Below are 23,588 nucleotides of genomic sequence, written 5' to 3' on the forward strand. Positions count from 1 at the left end.
TAAGGTGGATACCATGGTCTGGGTGAATACTCGATTCTGATTGGCTGCAGGGTGATAGAGGACACCTAGTAAAGGAGTTCTGGTGAAACTGACTGTTTACCGTTCGAAATTAATAAATAAATGCGCTGGCGACATCAGCTGTGAGTAACCATAGCAACAGGCAGTCAACGTATCCGGTTACCATTTATTGTATCAAAACAAACATCTAGGCTGCGTCCGAAATCGCGTACTTCCATACTATATAGTATGCGAAAAACAGTACGCGAGCAGAGTAGTATGTCCGAAATCATAGAATTCGAAAAACAGTATGCGAAAAGTACCCGGATGACCTACTACTTCCGGCGAGATTCTGAAGTGCGCATACGATGGACACTTTGCTATCCCATGATGCCACGGGAGAGGAGTTGACGCCGTTATATTTGAAAATGCCGGAAACCGGAGACGCGGGAGTTTTCAAGTGTAAGTACTATATAAAACACTTTTTGTTTATTTGTGGTTAAATTGTGTTTGTTTAACATCATATAAGTAAACCATTGACGTGTTAAACGTTTAAATAATGTAAATCGCGGGTACAATTTTCTGAATTGGCTGCAAAATGACACTTTTTATCATTATCATTATTACCGAACAGAACGAGCTAATGCCTGTCAGCTAGCTAACTCTGTTTTCTTTAAACAAAGACGTTCGTTGTTTCGCAGTTTAATGAGATAGTTACACAACTTTTATTTTATTTATTTTAAAACGATTTTATTTCTCCTTTACCGGTGTTGTTATTATGAAATATGTGTTGGCTACATAGCAAACTACTGTTAACAAGTGTAACTAACCTCAACTTGTCAATGTAACATTAATAGATTGACCATAGTTCATCACATGTTAAATCCTGTGTTGATTTTGCAGGGGCAAAATGGTAAGATTAAGAATATGTAGATTCAATGGTAAGTTATTTGTAGCTTAGATGTAAACATTTCGACTCAATCTCTTACTGCATTTCTTTTATGCTTGATTTCTGTGCATTTATTGCAGTTTTTATCACAGAGCAGAGCCTAGAGGGCAAAACCTTAAACAAAAATATAAAGTAAGTTATTTTGGTAACACTTGACTTGAAGGGGTGTGCATAAGACTGACATGACACCTTTATAATCATGACATGACACATGTCATTAATATTAAGGTGGTTTTATGCATGTTTATGACAACTGTCACTAAGTGTCATTCGCTCAATTTTGACATTTTTAATGCAAATATGACAGTTTGAGATGTCTTTGTCATGACAACTTGACATAAACCAATAGGCCTACATCATAACCTGTCAGTGTCAAGTTTGTCTAAAAAAATGTCATATTTGCATTAAAAAAGTAATAATTGAGCAAATGACACTTAATGAGTTGTCATAAACAAACATGTGTCATGTCATTATTATGAAGGTGTCATGTTAGTCTTATGCCGCCCCCCTTCAAGTAAAGTGTTACCGTTATTTTTTATTCTTTTTATAGTTCACCCCAAAATAAGAATTCTGTCATGGTTGAATCATGCTCATGTTTGGCCCTGTAATGCAATCTTTTAACGAATTATATGTTTTACAAGCAAACAAGCAAATTCCAGGTATATCTGAAAAATATATTGTCTGACTATGAATGCCGCACTGTAGAGAAATACCCACACACTTCAGACACCTTTAAAATGTATTTGCTTTATTGTTGTGTATTAACTTTTATTTATTTTTTCATTTATATTTTATTGTCTTTTCACAATATGAATTTTACAGAACAACAAGGAAGGCAAACATTGACAATATTTAAATAGTCAAAACTTGTTTTTCCTTGAATTCCCTTAATGATAAGACATTCGTTTTTTGAAACATAAACCAAACATAAACATAAAACTAAAATAAAATTGTAGCTTAGAACTGGGGTGTGGTATGTGTTACTCTCCGTGACAATCCTTGCATAGTAAATTTGCTTTCTTCATCCTTCTACATAGTACATTAAAGAGGTATTCATAAAACATTCAGACCTTACCACAAGTCTCTAAACAAAATCCGTTCTATGTTGCCTAATATATTTAATCCATCCTTTCCAGATATTGTTAAATTTATCGACTTCCAATCTTAATGACGCAGTTAGCTTTTCCATCTTATAAATGCTTAGCATTACATCTACCCATTCTTCCACTTTAGGCACCAAATCACTTGTGTATTAACTTTTAAATGGATACAGAATACAAAGCTTAAAACAAAATCACATAACTTAGGCATAAGTTAGTATAATACAGCTTAAAGCACCACCAAAAGGAAAAGTATTAAAAAAAATATATTATGGTGTCATCATGAGGAAAGACAATTAACTTTAGCAGCTTCAGTAAGGTAACTTTCACAGGTTTCTAAAAAGATCTAAAGGGACTTTGATAATAGCAATCTCATTTGTAGGGCATCACTTTAAAATGATTCAATATGTTTTTTTTTCAACGCATGTGTACAAGACGAGGCAAGGATACCCACCATCTCCAAGGATGCACTTTCCTGCAGGAGGAAACAGCCGGCCAGTGTACACAGGGCTGTTCTTCAGCACCCTGGCATCGTGCACCGACCCAGGATACCCAACAAAAATGTCGAGGAACTTCCCCTGGTGGTCAGTGATGGCCTGCAGCTGGATAGAATTAAGCTTTCCGGTTGAAGTAGCACTGGACGTCACTTGCTAGTGGTTTGATGCGGATGTGATACACCAGCTACTACACTGAAAGCTGGAGACCCTGCCAGCTGGGTAAAACCTGCTCCCACTGCCTCCAGGTCATCTACGCTGGGGAAAGCGATAACCTGTCTCAAAATGCTGATGACTGCCTTACTCATTCTGTGCACAGTAGACTTCGGGATGTCAAAGGCGAGTGGCACGACCCGGTACGATGCTGCATGGGCCAGCCAGTAAAGGTCGGGAACACCAGCACCTCAACGTCCTTTTCCCACCCATGGTCGCAATCTGGTTTCACTGCAGCAATCAGGGACTGGATGGACTGCCGTGAAAGTCGGAGGCTGCTGTGCCAATTCTTTGGCTGTATTTTGAAGATGGAGCTGACCTCCGCCCCGGTCAGCTCCATCTTCAAAATACAGCCAAAGAATTGGCACAGCAGCATTCAGGTGGCAGTAGGGCTCACAATCTGTAAACATTTATATAGTTTTAATATAAAATACAATTTGAATCAACAAGACACTTGTTTCCTGTGTTGGCTTATTTATAAATATAATATGTATGTATTTATATGTATATGATCCATTTCTTATGCATGATGTATTTGAATATATGTCTGTGTGTGTATATATATATCATAATATACAAGCTTGATAAAAACTATAATTCTAGAAGAAATTTTAAGATGTCACTTTACATCTGAAGTCAAATGTGTATATATATATAACATTATATATTTGACTTCAGATGTAGTAGTTTAAATGAATTATAATTTTTAACAAGCTTGTATATTTGTGTTCAGTAATTTCACTGTAATGGCAATGAAAAGAACCTATTGCCATAAAATCTAACATACATGTATATGTATATATATATATATATATATATATATATATATACACACACACACACGTACATACACAAGCAAACAGGCACACCGCTTGTGCTATTAGCCTACCATCAATGAATGAATCAATAGAGGTAACAGGTACACACAGACACACATGCATGTATCTATTGATTCATTCATGTTTATTCATCGATGGTAATATCACAAGCAAATAAATTGTTTTTTCCTTGCCAAAAATCAACATCTGTCATTGTTCATAGGTTTGTGTGTGTGTTTTCTGAAGTAAAATTTATTAGGTAAATAAATGTTACTTACGTTATTTGAGAAACTCCGCAAAAGCTCTCGATGAAGGCGTGATCTGCGAGCAGCTGACAGACGCCGATGAAAACAGAAAGCAGAACTAAAAACAGCGCGAAGTTGGTGCAGTCAGTGGAATGGGCTCTTTAAATTTCCGCGCTGTTATGACAGCGGATGTCACGTGACAATTCCAACATGGCGCATGTAGTACGTCCGGACTCCATTCATACTACCCGTATTCATACTATATAGAACGTACTTTTTTAACGGTCGCGAAGTACGTTCTTATTTAAATGTAGTACCTACTCACATAGTACGCGATTTCGGACGCAGCCCTAGTTAGCCGTTATAGGTTAAAAAAAATGAAAGTGTAACGCCCATGGCTAGACAAGCCTAAAAACACATGAAGTTTCTGTCTCGTAAGTTAGCTAAACTGAAGGCTTCTCCGAGCGGAGCGCACTATAAATATCTCCGCTTGCTAAATAAACCGTCAGGCGTAACCAGGGAAACCAAGTTATTGTTTGTAAAAACTTTAGATTTCGATTGTAAAACTAATTAAAATATAAACTAATGTGTTATTCGGCAGGTGATCGTGGTATTAGCGGGTTAATGCCCTTCGAGGTGTCCATGTCAGGTATTAATGGACTCCGCTGCGCGTCGGACGGTTCACGCCTCGCCGTCGTCCATTAATACCTGACAATGGACACCTCGTCGGGCATTAACACTTTTAGATTAAAAACAAAATAAATGAAAGTTATGAATGTTTCCCTGGCACCTACAATAACTGAAATGGGTTTAAGTTAATCCACCAATGTCGGCTCATTATATCCAGTAGACGAGAGTAAACCTGTTTGCTTATAGTGCACTGCAATGAATAACAACTTACATTTTGGTCTGTCCCTCAAACAAAACTATCATATGATTTCAGAAGACTAGAAATATGCTTGGGGGCAAAACAGTCATAAAACTGCAGCACAGGCCTGTCAATTTTCCATCTCAAAAGAAGAAAAACGAAAATATCTGAACAGAATGCAAGTTTTGTGGACGTGTGATCCATACAAGGAACCTTCAACCACTAAAAACAGTGGTGATTTCTAAAAAGTTAATATGGAAAATCACATCTAATATAGAAGTGCCGTAATGTCCTAAAACAGTGATAATAATAGATTCAGCATAGACCTTACTGATGATGTATACTATACAAGCGAGCAGTGACACGCTAAATGATTTTCTCTAGCATGGATTTCTATGGAAAAACACTTCTGCTGGTATGTATCATAAATAAGGTGTATATTGAATGTAATTCTTAATATCACTGTCTTCCTAAATTACAACTTGGTAAAATGACTGGCGGCGGAAGGAAAGGCTTGTTTTGTCCACAAGGTGGGCAGAGACGTATAAGAGTGTGATATCAGGTGAAATCTATGAAATTAAGAGGGATAACCATAAAAACACTCTACCGCAGTATTAATAACAGCTTACCGTTGTCACTCTTGATCTCATGGTCAGTCTTCTGGATGGTTTCTCCCTGGTGCTCCACCTCACAACTGAACTTGTTGTTCTCCCATTCGTCTGGAGAAACACGAAGGCTAGATGTCTTCTGGAAGGTCTCGTCCTCATTTGGCAGAAGCTCTCCAAGATCCACATCCTCATCGTGCTCCAGTCCATTCCTTAACCAGGTAATAATCACTCCTGATGGGTAGAAACCTGTGGCATGACACTCTACTGGAGAAGAGAGACCCTTCTGTAACAGAGACACTTCAGGAGCTGAAAAAGATCGAGACAAATGTGAGAACAACGTTTATTACTTCAGATCATATACATTTATGAATAAAAGCTATATATTTGGTTTAATGAAGCCAATGAGATAAAAAAGAGGCAAACAATGACTCATTATTAGAGATGCACCGATATATCTTCCGCCGATATTGAGCGATATAAAACCATCAGAATATCGGCTAATCGGCTATAGCATGAAAAGGCCGATATAAAACGATGCAAAAGTTTTGTGAGAGAGCGCAAGAGCATTGACATATATTTGTTTCCTCCAATCTGATGTTTCTGAAATTCTGAAATTTTGGCGAAATTTTGGCGAGAGTTTTGTAGATTACTGGGGCGACGGTTAGTCTGTCCTCTGGGTTTCATCCCCAGAGCAATGGTCACACTGAGAGAGCCAACCAGGATTTGATGTTTGGTTTCCAAGAATCCTTCCTCATGGAGCCAACAACTATCTATTGTGCCAGTGTCGGCCACGGGCCTATCTCCGTTTGAGTGTAGTGTAGGTTACCAGCCACCAATTTTTCCCAGTCTGGAATCCGAGGTTGCAGTTCCCTCCGCCCACGGCTTTGTTCAAAGGTGTCACCGCACGAGGACTAGAGCCCGTGAGACTCTACTCCAGGTGGGGGTGCGCACCAAGGCCAAGGCCGATCGCCACAGGTCAAAGCCTCCTGTATACGTCGTTGGTCAAAAAGTGTGGCTTTCAACTAGGAACATTCCTCTTCGCACCGTCTCTAATAAGCTTGCACCCAAATTTATTGGCCCGTTTACTGTCACCAAGATCATTAGTCCGGTGGCAGTCCGCCTCAAGTTACCTCCCGCGTCCATTCCGTGTTTCATGTATCAAAAATTAAACCCGTATTTCATTCTCAAATTAATCCGCCTGTCCCGGTTCCTCCTCCACCGCGACTCGTAGATGGGCAGACCACATATTCGGTCAATCGTATTCTGGACTCTAGGCGGAGGGGACGTGGATTTCAGAACTTGGTGGACTGGGAAGGTTACGGTCCGGAAGAGAGAAGTTGGGTACCTGCTAGAGACATCCTGGATCACTCCCTTATCGATGATTATAATCGACAGGTAGGGGAGTCTGGGAACGCCAGGAGGCGTTCTTAGGAGGAGGGGTACTGTCACGGTAGACGTATTCACTGGTTTCTTCTAGTCTTGTGTTTATGCTGTTGTATGAGTGCACATGTGTAAGGGGCGTGTATGTCTGTCATTACCTGATCCGCTCCAGCTGTTCATCATTACTTCACCAGCTGCAATTGATCTCACCACACCATATATACTCACCGCTGTTCTATCATCCTTGTCAGATCGTTGTTTGATGTCCTCCTCGTTGCTCTTCTGGTTCCGTGTTCCTGTTCCTCGTCATCATTGTGTGGATTTTGTTCGTCTCAAATGTCAACGCTTCACTTCATCACTTCACTGGATCTGACCGTCGAAGTCCCTGCGTCACCCATCTACCTGCTTGTACTGTTGTCTGGACTGTCTCTAATAAATATTTAGTATACTCGCGTTTGCTTTCTGTGATCTCTGTACTACCATGACATAGTCATTCTTATAGGACTATTCTCAGACTTGTTATTGTTTTGCCTTTTAAATAGACAAAAAAAAAAGTTTTACAAAAATCTGCCTGCATGAGACAAATCGACGTCATTGGAAAATACTGAAACATATTTGAACATTTTAGTGAGAAAAAAAGAAAGAAAGAAAACTGCCTTTCAACTCACAGCAAAATGGCAAGCACTGAATCAGATTAAAAAGACCTCTCTGTCAACAACTGAAACTATTAAAAACCTTTCTTTTACCTCAAATAAAGATGAAATCAAATAAAATTAATAATAAATAAAATGTAAATATGGAAAAATATTGCCTTGCCAATAAATGATAAATAAACAATAAAAGCACAAAAATTAACTGATTATTTAAAAAAGTAACTAAAATTCACATTAAAATATAAACGAAAAATAAAAGCTATCAAAATATTGATAAACTATTATAAAACTAACTTAAAACTAAAACTGAAATAAAAATAAATTAAATAAATAAATAAAAACCTAAATAGCAATATTTAAATAAAAAAAGACAAAAGCGCATAACGAAATTACTAAAAATTACACTTAAATTAACATGAAAATATAAACTAAAATATTTTTAAAAGAAGCTAATTGAAATTAATAATAAAACTAGAGTAGCACTGAGTTCAACACACGGAAGTCAAGTCAAGTCAAATATATTTATATAGCGCTTTTCACAATACAGATTGTATCAAAGCTGCTTCACAGTATCAATCAAAACAATTTAACAGTGTTTGTTTATTACTGGAAAAGACATCCAAGTTTGGTAGAGCTGATCAGTGGTATGATGGGTCATTTAATTTGAATATCCCCATATGATGGGAAGTAGCTGAAGGCCTCGTCGAATTCATCGTTTAAACGACTTTACGAAATGAAACTCACTTGAATAAACCAAAGGTACGCAGATGAAGAGGATGATGAACTTCATAATGGATGAAAGTCCTTGTATTTGATACACACTTCTTTAAGGGAAGTCGTCAAAGAGCGCTGTAAGCACACTTTAGTCTTCACCACATGCAGACTGCGCAGAACTGACGTCACTGATGCTCTAGATAAACTCAATACGGACGTTTAGAGGAAGCTTTTGAAGATATACAAAATGTTCATGCTGCAAAAAACCCATAAAGGTAGCATGAAATGGATCTCAACATGATCACTTTATCCACCTTATTTTGCGATGTGGAAATTAGCTATCTGTGAATGTGCGAGACTTTCGATGCATTAAGGGAAATAACGAGAAGATTAACAAAGAGGCCGTATTATAACCTTTTACAAAGTCTTGATTTTGTTTTTGGGCTCTACTAGAGTAGGTTTCCATGCTTGAATGCAGGGGCGTAGAATTTAGTAGGGACGCTAGGGACGTGTCCCTACCAATATCCAGTGACACTGATATATCCCTAGCAAAATTTCCGATCAAAACTTTAAATATATTAAATATTGATGTCCCCGTCCCCACCAATTTCAAAATCAAACCTACGCCACTGCTTGAATGTTCAAAACACATTATTTTCCCCATATTTGACATTGTTGCAGCTCCTCTCTCTCTCATGTCCACTTGACACCATCATCCAGACCTGGGCCCTACCTTTGTGATCTAAGCTCATGGTCTAAAGCGCACAGTTCAAGTGTCAAGACTACAGGCCTGCACACATATGTAGACTAAACGCATAATACACATGTGCACGCCGTCAGCGTTTTCACAGATTCGCGTTTTTGAAGTTCCATCAAGTTTACACAGAGATGATCATGTTTTTGTTTTTTTAATTCAGGGCTTGCACCTTGGAACCTCGAGCGTTTCAATCAAAACTAACTTTAGCCGTACAATAACTTTATTCTAGCGCTGCTGTAAACCCAAAACAATCTGTTACTGTAATCTCCTGTTATCACTGTAAAGCTGCTCTGAAACAGTCTGTATTGGTAAAAGCGCTGTATATAATAGAAGGTGACATGTAACCCAGTAAATACTCGTGGTTCACTTTAAAGCTACATGGCGGGAGAGTTCGAGTTAACTTACAAACAGAGCCATTCAAGTTTTGTTTTGTTCGTGATATATTTCACACATTTTTGTCATGTTATGTTTACATAAGTTTCATAGGTAAGAAATGTGTTAGTTAATGCAGAGTTCAAAGATGAGATGTCAAGTTTTAAAGTTGAGAGCAGAGAAATACACATATATAACGCATATTTTTCAAACTTTTTGGTATAAAATGTAGGCTATATTTACTTGCATTTCTGTCGTAAGAACAGCTATTCAGCTGATGGACGCCATGCTGTGTTGTAATGGGAACATCCCAGGTGAAAATAATGAGGAAATTACGTTTGTCTTTCGATGCTCCCTTCGCCAAGTGCCCTGCTCACTCCAAAGTCCCCACTTCAAGAGCTCTGCTCTTCAAAGGGAGTAGGGCATAGGGATACTCACCTCAGTTTGGATTTTGCCCATCATATTGCTTGTTTCTGTTTCTGCTTCTTCTTCTCCTGTGTTTTGATCAGGAGATTCTACACTCTTTCTGAAGATGTGTAATAGCGCTCCCTACCGCATAACAGTGAAAACATGGAAAGCTACAATAATCCGTCAATGGCGGGGAAAGAGTTAATATAATTAACTTGATGTGTAGCAGAATTAATATTATAATCAAGTAACCTCTTCATCCAGCGAACACTCAGTAATGTTGTACTTAGTATAGTCATGTTGAATAGCTGTTGAACAATTCTTCCGTGTTGAATGAAGAGATGGCAAACTTGTGTGTTAGTCTGACTCGGTTATGGTCAAGGGAGTTAGGAAAGGGCTGGTTGTAACCCCTCCGGCTGTGCACCGGGGAAAAGATCTTATCTCCAGACCTTTTTTCCACATTAACAGCAACCAGAAGAAGAATGAAGAGAGGTGGCTGGCTGCAAACTTAGCCAAACTAAAAAAATACAATTACACTTTTTTAACAAATCCAAAGATGGTTTCTGTCATTAGCTCTTATCATAATAAGTTTGGTTTAAGTTAGTTATTTGATGCCATAGAATAGGGTGTGGCATCATGATTGACAGCTCTGATGGAGATTGAGTCTATGGGCGGGACCTTGATGGCCTGGCTCCGCCCTCCTACGTACTTCCGCTCAATTTTAATTTTCCTTTAATACTACGTCTGGGATTGTGGTGTATTCTTTGGTTTTCTCCGGTCAATTTTTTACCAGTCCAATCAGCGAACAGAGAGTGGCTGAGAACGATGACGTTGATGTCGTGTGCTAGTTTGAGTGGGTGGGGCGGGGGGTAATCCATCAGCCGGAAACCGAAGCTTCCCCGGGCGCTAGCAAGCCTTCTCCTGCTGTTAGCACTCCATTGACTCCCATTCATTTTGGCAGTGAATACCTTTACATCTGAGGCGTTTAAAGACTCCATTTGTCCATTGTTTATTTCTAAAGAAACACGACAATGTATAAAAGGCTCCATTACCTTACCTTTATGTATTACCATTACGTTATGGCCCCGTAGATGCAGTTTTTGTAAAAATAGGCTAACGATTGCGTCATAACACGCGACTCACAGTAGAGAAATTACCGTATAGACAGAAGGAGAAGCTTGCGCGCAATCGGGGGACGTGGAGCATAAAGTCGAGGGAGAATCCCATAGAGTGATAAAGTTGCTCCTGCTGCTCATGGACAGCTAATACTCACGCTCTCCGACTCTGTGAGATTCGGAAGGGAATGATTCAGATTCCTCTTGGCACCGCGACTAGAAGACTTACAGCTGTCAGACCGGTTGCTCACGTCACATCTGCGTCATCAAGCTCAGTTACCCCCTATCCACCAAAAACGAACTGGTTCGGAACTGGTGCTGGTTCAAAGTTGGTTCGGAGTTGGTTCAACTTGCGAACCTTCTCAGAACCTGTTTGTTTTTCCACTGACTAGAGCGCCCAGCGAACGACGTCGTTACGTCACTGTGTACGTCGCCATACGTCTTAGCTAGAAACGCTTGCAAGTACAACATTACTTTGGGATTATCTCTAACTCGTGTACCAAGAAGGCTTTAAAAACAATTGAAATATGTAAGTCTTTTAATCTTTTCCTTTGATATGTAATCTTTTATGATATGTTATGTACCCATGTCTTGTCTTTTTTTTCTTTCCATTTATTTGTTCTATATTGTGACTGTTTTCCTCTTTGCTTACATAATGTTTTCAATAAAAAAAAAACTTTAAAAAAAAACTAGAAACGCTTGCGCCAACTTCAAGCATAACAATTACAATGGCGGACTACATCGTGTTTCTGCAAATGTTTCTCCTGGCTTTGCGATCCTATATTATGTCAGAAAAGATGTTTAGAACATCTAAACCCGCCCCCAGCCCCCGATGTAAGCATGACGTGGTAAAAGAACGGTTCTAGCAAGGGCGTAGGTTTAGGGGGGGACGCTAGGTACTAGTCCCAATCAATATTTTGAGATGACAAATTTGTCCCCACCAATATTTAGCAAGCTCCTTTGAACTGCTTTTTTGATATTTGCGCTGCTTTTGGATCTTTGCGCTGCTATTTGGATCGATTCCAACGGCCAGGACGACGACAGTACAAGATACGCCGCAATTTGATTGGCGGTGGGGTATCTGACAGGCAGGCTACACGCGCGGGCCGGGACTACTTTTTGTGTGTGTGCGCGTGACGACGCCGACGGTAAGTTACAAGGGCTGTCTCTCTGCCTGCCATATACAAAGGCCAGAGTAAAACATTTTAATATTCCGTTTTTTTTTTTTGCCCCTTTTTGTACTTTGTAGATCAGCTATGTCACCCAAGAAGAAGAAAAGGGGACATACGAAGCTTTTCATAAAGCAGAGTGTAAGCAGGCAAAAATAACTAGCCACACAAATAACTAGCAGTAGTAGTGACTGACCAGGCTTTCAAATGCAGATTCTACTGTGGAAAATAGTATTAACTAGTGATCCTGGTTACCCATATTGTTACAGTTAAACCTAGCTTCTGTAATCTTTCAAGGTTAGGAGCATTAATTAGGGGTGTGCAGCACGGATAGACTCATAGAAGTCGCGCTATCATGATAGAATGCTACGTTAGCAAGCATTCCCCACCAAAGCTGAGACCAAACCTACGCCCATGGGTTCTAGTCCAGCAAAGAGTTGGTGCCGCTTGGGAACCAGTTTTCCTGGCCGAGAACCGGTTCTTTGGCTGTCGAAACACAAAGAACTGGTTCGCGCGCAGGCACCGGCTCCGAACCGGCTCTCAAAATGCTTCGGTGGAAAAGGGGCTAGTGTGAGCCGGCGCAGTGCGCTTGGCAATCGAGATGTGAGTGTTTCTAGTTGATTTCACTTTTCTCCGTTTTTACTGTCTATGGGTTTGAGTCGTCATACGTCACGACCAAACGTCAGCGATTGGTTATGGCAGATCCAGAGTGACTCTGGGCAGATCCAATAGTTTTAGACTTCAACAGAGTTACCGCCTACAAGGAAGTTAACGCTTGTCAATGGAGCAAGCCCAGACAAATGAAATGTACGAGAATCTGGTGGGACCAGGCTAGGACCTTTGATACTTTACAATCACTAATGCTCAGACTCGGGCAAAGGCCATTTCTGTATAGTATATAGCCTTCCTACTACTATATACGCATATACGTATACACATATGTATATATAAATTAATTATAAATAAGGTGATAGCCAATGCATCTGGTGGTGTGGTGTATTATTTAAAGGTACAGTGCACCTACAAATGAAAACTGTCATCATACTTACCCTCATGTCAGTCCGGGTTTGATGTTAACAATTGATCTGAGATTATCAACAAGAAAACTATACTAACATATTTGTGATTGATACAACTTTAAGTGCATGAAAAAGACTCTTGTCTGGATATTCCAGTATAAATAACAATATAAGCTCATAAACAGTAATCTGCATAATACACTCATGCCGTGGTGTTTTCTGAAAAGACATACCGCATGTATTGGTGTGAACAACAGCTCCTGTCAAAAGATAAGACTGATAATAAAGAACTCACTGAACACATACTTGTATAAACTAACTTAAATGCCAACATACTCATATGATGAGAAAACTAAGCAGCAAAGAAATGAAGATAAGAGCCTATATGATACTTGTGTATATTAGTTAAATATAAATTCATGTTTCTTTTTTATCTCTGGATACTGAGACAAAAAGTCTAAATTGTGAGAACTAAAGCAATAAAATAAATAAATATTCCTAAATAAAATAATTTTGCAATTTGCGTTCAAATGCAAGATATTAACTAGTATTTAAAAAAAATTAGAGGCTAAAATATCACAATATACTAGTTCAAGATAGTATTCTCTAGTTTTTACACATACTTTAAAACTTTTTACTATTTTCATCTTTATATTTTCTTATGTACAAGTTTTATTTTTAAAAAGAACTGCACATTTTTAGAAAATATTCTGTGTTTATTTTGTTCCATTTGAAACGCACAAAAGCTGTCAAAATATTAGTAATCAGTGAACTTACAACTTGAAAATAAATAAACCGCACATTAACAAAAAAGTGACCTTATCATTTAAAATATATACAAATGCTAGTGGTGAAAGACAAAATCACTGTGACACACAGCAGTACAACATCTAAGGCGTCAATTACACACATTAAAAAGTTTCAGACAGTGTCTTGATGTTCTTTTTTCTTTGGGAAAATAATTCTATGACGTCCATACTCATGAATATTAATCAACACTGAAACGTGTCCCACAAGCATGATGGAAATATCTGTTCTCCCTCATCCTGAAGATTCAAAACCGGACTGAAACCTGGAGAGAGTGCAGACGACTGGAGGAACTCTTCATAGACTTTTGTCGGAGTAGATCTCTTGTTGTCTCTCGATGATTCGTTTCTGCAAAGTAATGTCATAAATATGAATTAAATAAGGCTATTACACACTACAATTGCAAAAACAGCAAATTCTGCAAAGGTATTTCTCTAAAATGTGCTTAGAGATAAACATTTGGCTTTGACTGTTTTTGCAAATATAGCTTTTTTTAAAACTTAAATTCGACTTTATTAATTGTTGTCTGTAGCATCAAATGAAAACATGAACCAAATAATAAATCAGTATTTTTTTTAAATGCATTCTATTTTATAGTTACAGAAATCCTCATCAGATTTGAACCATTTATTACAATTGACGGTTAGATGAAACTCTTTTTTTTTATTTAAACTAGTCCAGTGGTTTTCCACGTGTGGGGTGTGCCTTCCCAGGGGAGGGGCACAGAGTGGTCAAAGAATTCATGGAATAAATAAATGATTAATAGTTTAAATCAATACATTATAGCGAAAACAATTCTTTGAGAAGCGAAAAGATGTCAAAGAGCAAAAGATTTGTTGTGTCAAAAGGGAGGCCCACTGTCTTTGACTGTCTTGGAAAACCCCTGGACTAGTGTGAATAAGACTATTGTGGTCCATGTACAGTAAATGCAGATAATAACGTCTCGGTTACGTATGTAACCCTCGTTCCCTGAGTAGGGAACGGAGACGTTCTGTCGTGACGACGAATGGGGTTCGCTTAGAAGCCTCTCATCTTCGAAAGAAATAAAACGAGCCAATGGCAAGGAAATGCCATGGGTCTGCGGAATTTGCATGGCGTAACTCCGCCCCACCGCGTGGGTATAAAAGGAAGGACGCCGCAATATTGCAGATATGTTTCTTCGCTGAGGAGTCAAGACTGAACTCAGCTGTTCCAGCTATACAGAGGAAGTGGCAGGAAGACGGAACTACTCCTACTCAGGGAACGAGGGTTACATCCGTAACCGAGACGTTCCCTTTCATTGTCACTACGAGTTCCGTCGTGGTGACGAATGGGGTTTCAGTCTAATCATTCACGCCACCTTCACAGCTGTCTTCCAGTGCCCCGCGTAAGTCTGAGCTCCCTGTCGTCAGACTAGCACGGATGAAGAACTCCTACTTAACACAGGAATATCTAGGTAAACTGGGAAGCATATCTCAGTGGAAATATGCAATCAGTGCCTGCCCGAAGGGAGGACTTACAAAATACACATATGACCCTGAAGGGGGGTGCATAAGGGGAACACTGGGGTGTCCAGCCCGAAGGGTGGAATATTTCAACTCCAGGGATGGCAAGGTGGCTTGCCAAGGGAAAGACACATGCTCAGAGAGGCTTACAGTGGAAATACACAGGTGGGGGTCGCCCAGAGGGGGGACCATGCACAAGGAGGCACCTAGCCAACGCACAGGCAGAGACACTGGCGTCGACGTCAGCAGTGCTGGAGGAACTCAGGGCTTGTCGGGGAAGCTCACCTGAGGAAATATCGCACGTATCCAGTCCGTGGAGTGGAATGGCGAGCAAGCGAAGACACCTGAGCGGGTCCTAGTACCGGCTGGTTGAAGCGAGTACACGAGAGGACACAGGCTCCACTCGGAGATTGTAGAATCTGGCGAATGTGTTGGGTGTCGCCCAGCCTAGAGCTCTGCAGATGTCTGTTAGCGAGGCGTCATGCGCTAGAGACCAAGAGGAAGCCACACTCTGTGTGGAGTGGGCTGTCACACCAAGGGGGCATGATCGACCTTGCTGCTGGTAAGCCAAAGCAATGGCGTCCACTATCCAGTTAGACAACCTTTGCTTGGAGAGAGCCTTTCCCTTCAGCTTCCCACCATAACAGACATAGAGCTGGTCTGAGGTCTTGAAACACTGCGTTCTGTCTACATAGGCGCGGAGAGCGCGTACTGGACAGAGCAGTGCCAAGGCTGGGTCTGAACTTGGAGGTTCACCACCTGGTCCCGAAGGGGAGTGGTGGGAACCTTGGGCACATATCCAGGCCGGGGTCTCAGGATCACGTCAGAGTAGGCCGGCCCGAACTCCATGCACGCTTCGTCAAAGGAGAATGCGTGCAGGTCCCCTACCCTCTTGATGGAGGCCAATGCAACCAGGAGCGCTGTCTTCATAGACAGGAAGTTAAGCTCCACTGATTGCAAAGGCTCAAAGGGAGCACTCTGCAGGGCAGTTAGAACCACTGAGAGGTACCAAGAGGGAACGAGAGGAGGGCGAGTAGGGTGGTAGGGTACTCAAACCTACCTCATCCCGTCCAGGAGCCACACGTGGAGGCTCCAAGATCGGGACAAGGGTGCCATAGGGTGCCCTGTCCCTGAGAAAGGGGGTCCTTCCTCAGAGGAATTGGCCAGGGAGGTGCTGTTCGCGAGGAGTACAAGTTCGGAGAACCAGGTCCGGGTGGGCCAGTGAGGCGTGACCAGAATGACCTGCTCCTCATCCTCCCTGATCTTGCACAGGGTCTGCGCAAGAAGGCTCACTGGGGGGAAACACATATTTGCGGAAGCCCCGCGGCCAGCTGTGCGCCAGTGCGTCTGTGCCGAGCGTGCCCTCGTCAGGGAGCAAAACGGCGCAATGGGTCAAGTCGTGGGAGGCAAACAGATCTACCTGAGCGTCCCCGAACTGGTCCCAAATCAGCTGAACCGACTGGGGATGTTTATGGTGGCGACACGTAGGCTAAATTGAAAGTATTTGGCGGTACAGAAAAAGTCTTTTTGCGGGCGGAAGCGAAACATAAATGTTGCGGGCGGGAGAAAGTAATATAGAAAGTAGTTGAGAACGTCAGTTACAACGACCCACGTATTAAAAAATAGCCGGGTTTAAATCATTTAAATGTTTAAATTTGTTTTCTTAATTTCCATATAATATTTTGTGTTATGGGATCAAATCACCTGGATATTTAGAGTAAGAACATACAGACTTTGGCATACAGTACTAATTTAGAATGCTATATGGTTTTTTTTTTTTGTTTTTTTTTACAAGATGGGAAAAGTTTTATTAATTCTTGTTTACTTCTGTTCATTTAATTTATTTTTATATTAGAGCATTTAAAGTGCTTCTTAATGATATGATATTATATTTTAAGTTAATATATTTATTTTTGTAACCCATTAGCCCTCTGTGTCTAAATAAAGTAATAAAAGTCCCAGAGTTAAAAAATGTGTAAAACTAGCCTGTGTGCGACTTGGTATGACCTGATGACTAAGTTGCGACTTGACTTGACTTGACTTGACAAAGAGTATGACTTGATTGACTTTGACTTGCAATGTTAAGACTTGGACTTGACTTGAGACTTGCATTTAGTGACTTACTCCCACCTCTGCAAAATAGTATAGGAAAAGATGTTTATATGTCATTTTGTACACGAATACATATTAATAAATTACATTTTGATGTTTGAAAATCTAGGTTTTGACATAAATTCAGATATAAATGTCTTTTTTTTTAATCCCATTATTTTTGCCTTTACAATTTCATGTCATTTTATTTTTTAAACAGTCGAGTCCTGGTGTCCACTACAGAGGTCATAGCATATGAATAAAATATAGCCTATATATATTTATATATATTCATTTGTTTCTAATGCTCTTAACAATGTGATTACATGAAAAAAAAATCAAACAAATTATTTGAAAAAAACTTTCTGGGCCTCAGGAGGATATAAAGTTAGGATAGGCTACAATAACATCGTAGTGTGTCTTCTGAGTGACGGTCCAACATCAGGTAGGCTAAATATAGGCTCTTTAAAGCTACACAAAATTTGTAAATGTTATTGAAATAAACAGACAGCCGCATGTTTCCCTATTTTTCGGATTTTGGAAGATGCGTGATAAAAGTTGAAATTGTTGTCGTAAAGGCAAGAGCAACAGTAATCCAAATGTAGACGGGTCTGTCGGCGCCCTCCCTAATGTCACATATAGCGAATATGTATTGGTGTACGCCACGCAGCGCCGCGTCAGACACGCTTCTGGTGTGCAAAGACACAGAAAACGCGACGCAGCCGCCACGCAACAGAAACGCCACGCTCACGCCACGCAGCCAGTGTGTCTCCGGCCTTAGGCTACGTTCACACCGCAGGCTGAAACGACCCAATTCCGTGGTTTTTTCCCCGCAATGCACCTGTATCTGATCTTTTCATGACAGTCTGAACGACACACATCCGATCTTTTCAAATGCGACCCAGGCCACTTGGGTATGTGGTCCAAATCCGATATGTATCCGATCTTTTGAAATGCGACCTCAATCTGAACGGCCAGGTCACATGTATCCGACCCGCACGCCATTGATATGCGACAAACGTCATAATTCTGCGTTGAAGTAGGCGGAAATGAGAAGATAAACAAGTTAGCCATCGTACGATAGCACGCACCTGTAGCTAGCCACTACACTCCAACGCGTTGCACTGTTATGGTCCGCAGCAGACGTGTCTCTTCCCGTGACAGAGTTAATCGAAGGCTCAAACATAATCGAAGGTGGATCTGGTCATTCGGAAGTTACTGATGAATTCTGTATTAGTGAAGCCACTCACATCAGTATCCCACCACTCCTGGCTGTGACTCCGCACCCACACAAATAACTTTAATATTGCTAAACGAGCTCCACTGTTGACATTCATGTTTAGCTACTTCCACAAACAAGTGACGTCGTTGACCGTTGAGTACTCTTCTGCGCATGCGGGTCACTTCTGGGTCATTTCATGTTCACACAGGAGATCAAAAAAGGTCGCATTTAATTGGAAATGTGAACGCCTCGCAAAAAAATCAATTTTTTTAAAAAAATCGCAGCCTTACTTATAGTCAACAGGATGTTCAAAAGGGACCATCAAAATAAAGTGTAACCCTCAACTTTAGTGAAGCATTAGCTTAGTTTAATTCCAACTTAATGGAATTTCTATCAAACACATTAAAATGTCTGTGTAAATGCAAACTTTTGAATGCTTCTGTGATTGCTGAGGACATTCCCATCTTCCTACAACTGAAGAAACCACTAGAATGAGAAATAAGAGCAGAAAAAAAACTTATACTTACTTTGATCTTAATTAAAACAATAGCAATAACCAGGCTTATCAATAGTCCTATCCCACCCATCACCAGTGCTATTAAGGTTGCTCTTGAAGATTCTAAAAAATAAACAAACAAAACAAACAAACAACACTTGAAAATGCTATAATATATTGAAACACCAATAAAAGGCTGAAACAACTAACTGATGAAATAAATAATAATAAAAACAAGTTATTAGTTAGGTCCAGATAGCTTACTGTAGGTTAGTTAGGTAATTATCATTAACCATTTTTTTTATTGAAATACAGCTAAAATCTAATTAAATATAAATATTAGATGAAAAAAAAATTAAACAAAAACAAATATTTCCATGGAAAATAGCTGAAATGGTTTAAGTCAAAGTACTGTAATATAAAAGAAATAAAAAATGAAAAACGAAATAAAATTGTATAAAACCTAAATCGTACTTATAAAAAAACTAACAAAAATTACAAAACAAAAAAAAATGAATATGGAAAAAAAATCTAATTCAAAATATTACTACTAAACTATAACAGTATATAAATAATACTAAACAACACAGGTTGGCTGGTCCTAGTAACGGTTTGATTTTGCGTCGGACTGACTGCAATAATCTTCTTCATTTTTGGCTGAACTGTCCCTTTCAAGTTGTAAATGTTTAATATTGTCTTCAGATATCTATTTGAATAATGTTTTAATGATAAAAATCCCAATAAAAAAAAAAAAGATCAATTTGTCTAGTGTAATCTTGCTATTAGCCACATGTGGTAAAGATAGGTTAAACATTGTAGTAAGTATATATACAGTATATATAAACATAAATAGATGGTTACAGAATGGTTTTATATGATTAACTCAAATGTAAATTGTGCAGATTTTTTTTTTTAATGCATGAGAAAAGAGAAACACCAATGACTCATTATAATAAAACAAATCTACTTTTTGAACACATTTGAAGTTCTCAATAAGAAGGTACCTCTTCTCTTGAAACCCGCTTTCTTTAATGCCAAGAAATGTTTCAGCCAGTAAACGCACTCATGATTGTAGTATCGTTTCAGCACTGCAAGCTGTTTTCTGTCATTATTCCACTTCCGCACTGTGGGTATTGCCTGTGGTACAGATGTGTTGTATCTGAGCTTCTTCACATCCAGTGAGATAAAATCCTCTCCATCATAAGTGTACCCATCAAACCCTTGTGATAGTCCAGTCTCATCATCCCAAAAACAGCCATACATCCTCCGATACGTATGAACTCCTGGAGAAGAAAAAAACTACAACCTTTTTGGGAGAAAGTACAACTTCTGCTCTTTTTTGTTTAATGCACAAGTAGGGATGGGCGATATGACCAAATTCTTATTTCATGATATGAGAAATTATTTTGTGTTGTTTGATCTCATTTCTGTTAATAAAAAATAAGAAAAATGACAAAAACTAAGCCAAATATAAAATAACAAAAATATGAATGAAACTTTTTTACAGTGTATCTTCATGCCGCCCAACCGCACAAGGTAATCCTTTGACATTAAGAAATGTAGTATAAAAGCATTTTAACTCACCACCTGACTGATTGAATCGCTCCATTAGAACGGGAATGTTGTTTTTGTAGATCTGCTGAACTTCTTCTCTGATTTCAGTGTCTCTTTTCCACATGTCTTTATATGTAGAGTCTTTCATCCAGTCCTGTATGGGAATCAGCTTCTTTGTGTTACTGTCATAATAATCGATATGTTCTTTATCCAGTGTCGTTACAGCTGAAAACTCTGGAGTTCCTGCAATCGTCTGTTCATTTTTTCCAGTGTATGTGGTGATGAAGCTGTGTAACTCTGAACATTGAACAAAACAACACAAGACATAAAGCTATCAAGCATGGTTAAGAATCTCATAATGTCAAATCAAATAACCATATAAATGATTTCAATTTCACGAGAGTAGATGTTAAAAACTTCATGCTGATTTGTTCTCGGGTTTTGCCAAAACTAAGACGTAGCTTTACAGTAAACTATGCTTCACCCATTTACGCTTCTTTCCATATGGTGGTGTGACTCCCCTTCTGTCTGGCGTTAACGACTGCAGTGTACTTGGCGTGTAGCGCACGCGACGGCTGCAACTACAGTGTGATCTCCCTAGTGGACCAGCACCACAACTGTCTGGATTGAACCGAGTAGGGGACATCTCTAGGGTCTTCAAATGGGCACCTTCCGTCCTCAGTGTTTCGTCGACTAGCCCACGACACCTCAAGAGGGCTCGACAGTGACTCTGGCGTCCCAGAGTCACCCCCCTCCGTCCCCCACTCAACTCAGCCCAGCTTACTGACCTCTACGTCCCTCCTTCTGCTGAGGTTGCTCCTTCCTCGTAGTTCACATGTGACCTAACCACTATCTCACAATCTCTCCGCAAACCAACCATACGCGCCAACCCGTTTGACTAAGGCTGTCGAGCCCCACTGGTGCGTTAATATGCAGTTTCAGTGGACAACGGTTCCGTATGGCATACCACCTACCGCAAAACACAATATCTGCCCAACCACCAACCCTCATTCACGCAATATACACAGGAACGTAATAACTGTAATTACTATGCAAACAATGCAAAATAAACCAACAGACTCTTCGAGTTTTCAAGAGTTCTACGAAACCGTAGCGTGGCGGCCAGTACTCAGCCAGCTAGCATCTTTCCGTCTCAACCACAGCCAGTTGCTGCTCCTTTCTGCTGCTTCAGATAAGTTCTTTACTGTGCGACGCAACTCTTGGCCGCTGAATCCGATGTCTCTGAGGAACCGGGTTGTAGAGTGTGCCACAAAACCTCGACAACCCACTTCCACTGGATAAACCTGGACTCTCCATCCTCGCTGTTCTGCTTCAGTGGCCAGATGAGCATACCGCAGTTTCTTCCTCTCATATGCCTCATCTACCGCATCCTCCCATGGCACTGTTAACTCTATCAGTTGAACAATGCGTGCTGATCCAGACCACAAAACAATATCTGGTCGTAGGTTAGTGGTGGCAATCTCAGGTGGAAAAATAAGCCGTTGGTCAAGATCAGCCAGCATCTTCCAGTCCCTAGCAGCTTCCAGTTGTCCTGGGCGAGAATTGGTGTTAACACCTTTTCTTGGTGGTTGCTCGCCTGGGCGGAGGAATATTGTCTTCTGCGTGTAATGTTTTGCTAGAACAGGTGGCAACTTATTGGTCATGTTGCGCTTGCCTTCTAATGCTAAAGCCAAACATCGCAGTACTTGGTCATGGCGCCAAGTAAACCGACCTTGGCTAAGAGCCACCTTACATCCTGTCAAAATGTGCCTTAATGTGGCAGGTGATGAACACAAAGGACAAGAGGGATCCTCTCCTACCCAGAGGTTTAGGTTCTGCGGTGATGGGAGAACATCATATGTTGACCTAATAAGGAAACTGATCCTACTCTCTTCCATTGACCAAAGGTCTTGCCAGCCCATTTTGCGTTGTTCCACACTCTCCCATCTCATCCACTCTCCCTGCTTGGCCTGTGAAATGGCCTTTACACACCTCATCCTCTCCTCCTACCAGCTTCCTCCTTTGAGCTGGGCCTGCCTTGTGCCATTTAGGAGGAGCTAAACTGAGCCCAAAACCCCCTCTTCCATGCTGTACCTGTCCCACGATATCCCCAATTCGAAGGGCAGCCTTTGCCTCTACTACAGATTTATTTGCTGACCACTTTCTACCAGTTTTTAACACAGGGGCTGCCTCCCTTACACATTTGTCGCGTGACTCTACTAAGGTCATTTCCAGGCTTCTCAGAAACTGTTGGTATTGCCTCACCATTAATGAAGAATGTTTTATCTACTACCTTTCCTTTAACTATCGAGATGCTCCTTGATTTAGAGGGCTTAAATTGCATTCAACAAAAATGAAACAAAATAAATGTTTCCATGGAAAATAGCTGAAATGGTTTAAGTCAAAGTACTGTTATATAAAAGAAATAAAAAACTAAAACCGAACTAAAATTGTATAAAACCTAAATAGTACTTATTAAAATAAACAATATTACAAAAATAAATAAATAAATAATAATATGGAAAAAAATCTAATTCAAAATATTACTACTAAACTATAATAGCATATAAATAATACTAAACAATACTGGATGGCTGGTTCTAGTAACGGTTGTCTTCAGATATCTATTTGAATAATGTTTTAATGATAAAAATCCCAATGAAAAAAAAAAAAAAAGATACATTTGCCCAGTGTAATCTTGCTATTAGCCACATTATTCATTAGTTCTCAATAAGAAGGTACCTCTTCTCTTGAAACCCGCTTTCTTTAATGCCAAGAAATGTTTCAGCCAGTAAACGCACTCATGATTGTAGTATCGTTTCAGCACTGCAAGCTGTTTTCTGTCATTATTCCACTTCCGCACTGTGGGTATTGCCTGTGGTACAGATGTGTTGTATCTGAGCTTCTTCACATCCAGTGAGATAAAATCCTCTCCATCATAAGTGTACCGATCAAACCCTTGTGATTCTCCAGTCTCATCATCCCAAAAACAGCCATACATCCTCCGATACGTATGAACTCCTGGAGAAGAAAAAAAAAAGTACAACTTTTTTGG

The 23,588-nt window shown here is 40.0% G+C and overlaps 1 protein-coding gene across 1 annotated transcript in view; it reads right to left on the reverse strand.

The window, feature by feature from the left end:
* The window catches only part of LOC130072604 (major histocompatibility complex class I-related gene protein-like), a 55,989-nt gene that overhangs the window by 31,284 nt on the left and 1,117 nt on the right, over nt 1-23,588 (reverse strand). Inside the window, exons 3-4 of the mRNA XM_056237786.1 lie at nt 23,276-23,554; nt 20,564-20,830 (exon numbers count right to left, since the gene is read on the reverse strand). Coding sequence (XP_056093761.1) covers nt 20,564-20,830; nt 23,276-23,554 — 546 coding nt within the window. The remainder of the gene's footprint in view (nt 1-20,563; nt 20,831-23,275; nt 23,555-23,588) is intronic.

Source organism: Rhinichthys klamathensis, unplaced genomic scaffold (genome assembly GCF_029890125.1).
Source record: "Rhinichthys klamathensis goyatoka isolate OS25496 unplaced genomic scaffold, OSU_Roscu_1.1 h1tg000498l_1, whole genome shotgun sequence".
NCBI lineage: Eukaryota > Metazoa > Chordata > Actinopteri > Cypriniformes > Leuciscidae > Rhinichthys > Rhinichthys klamathensis.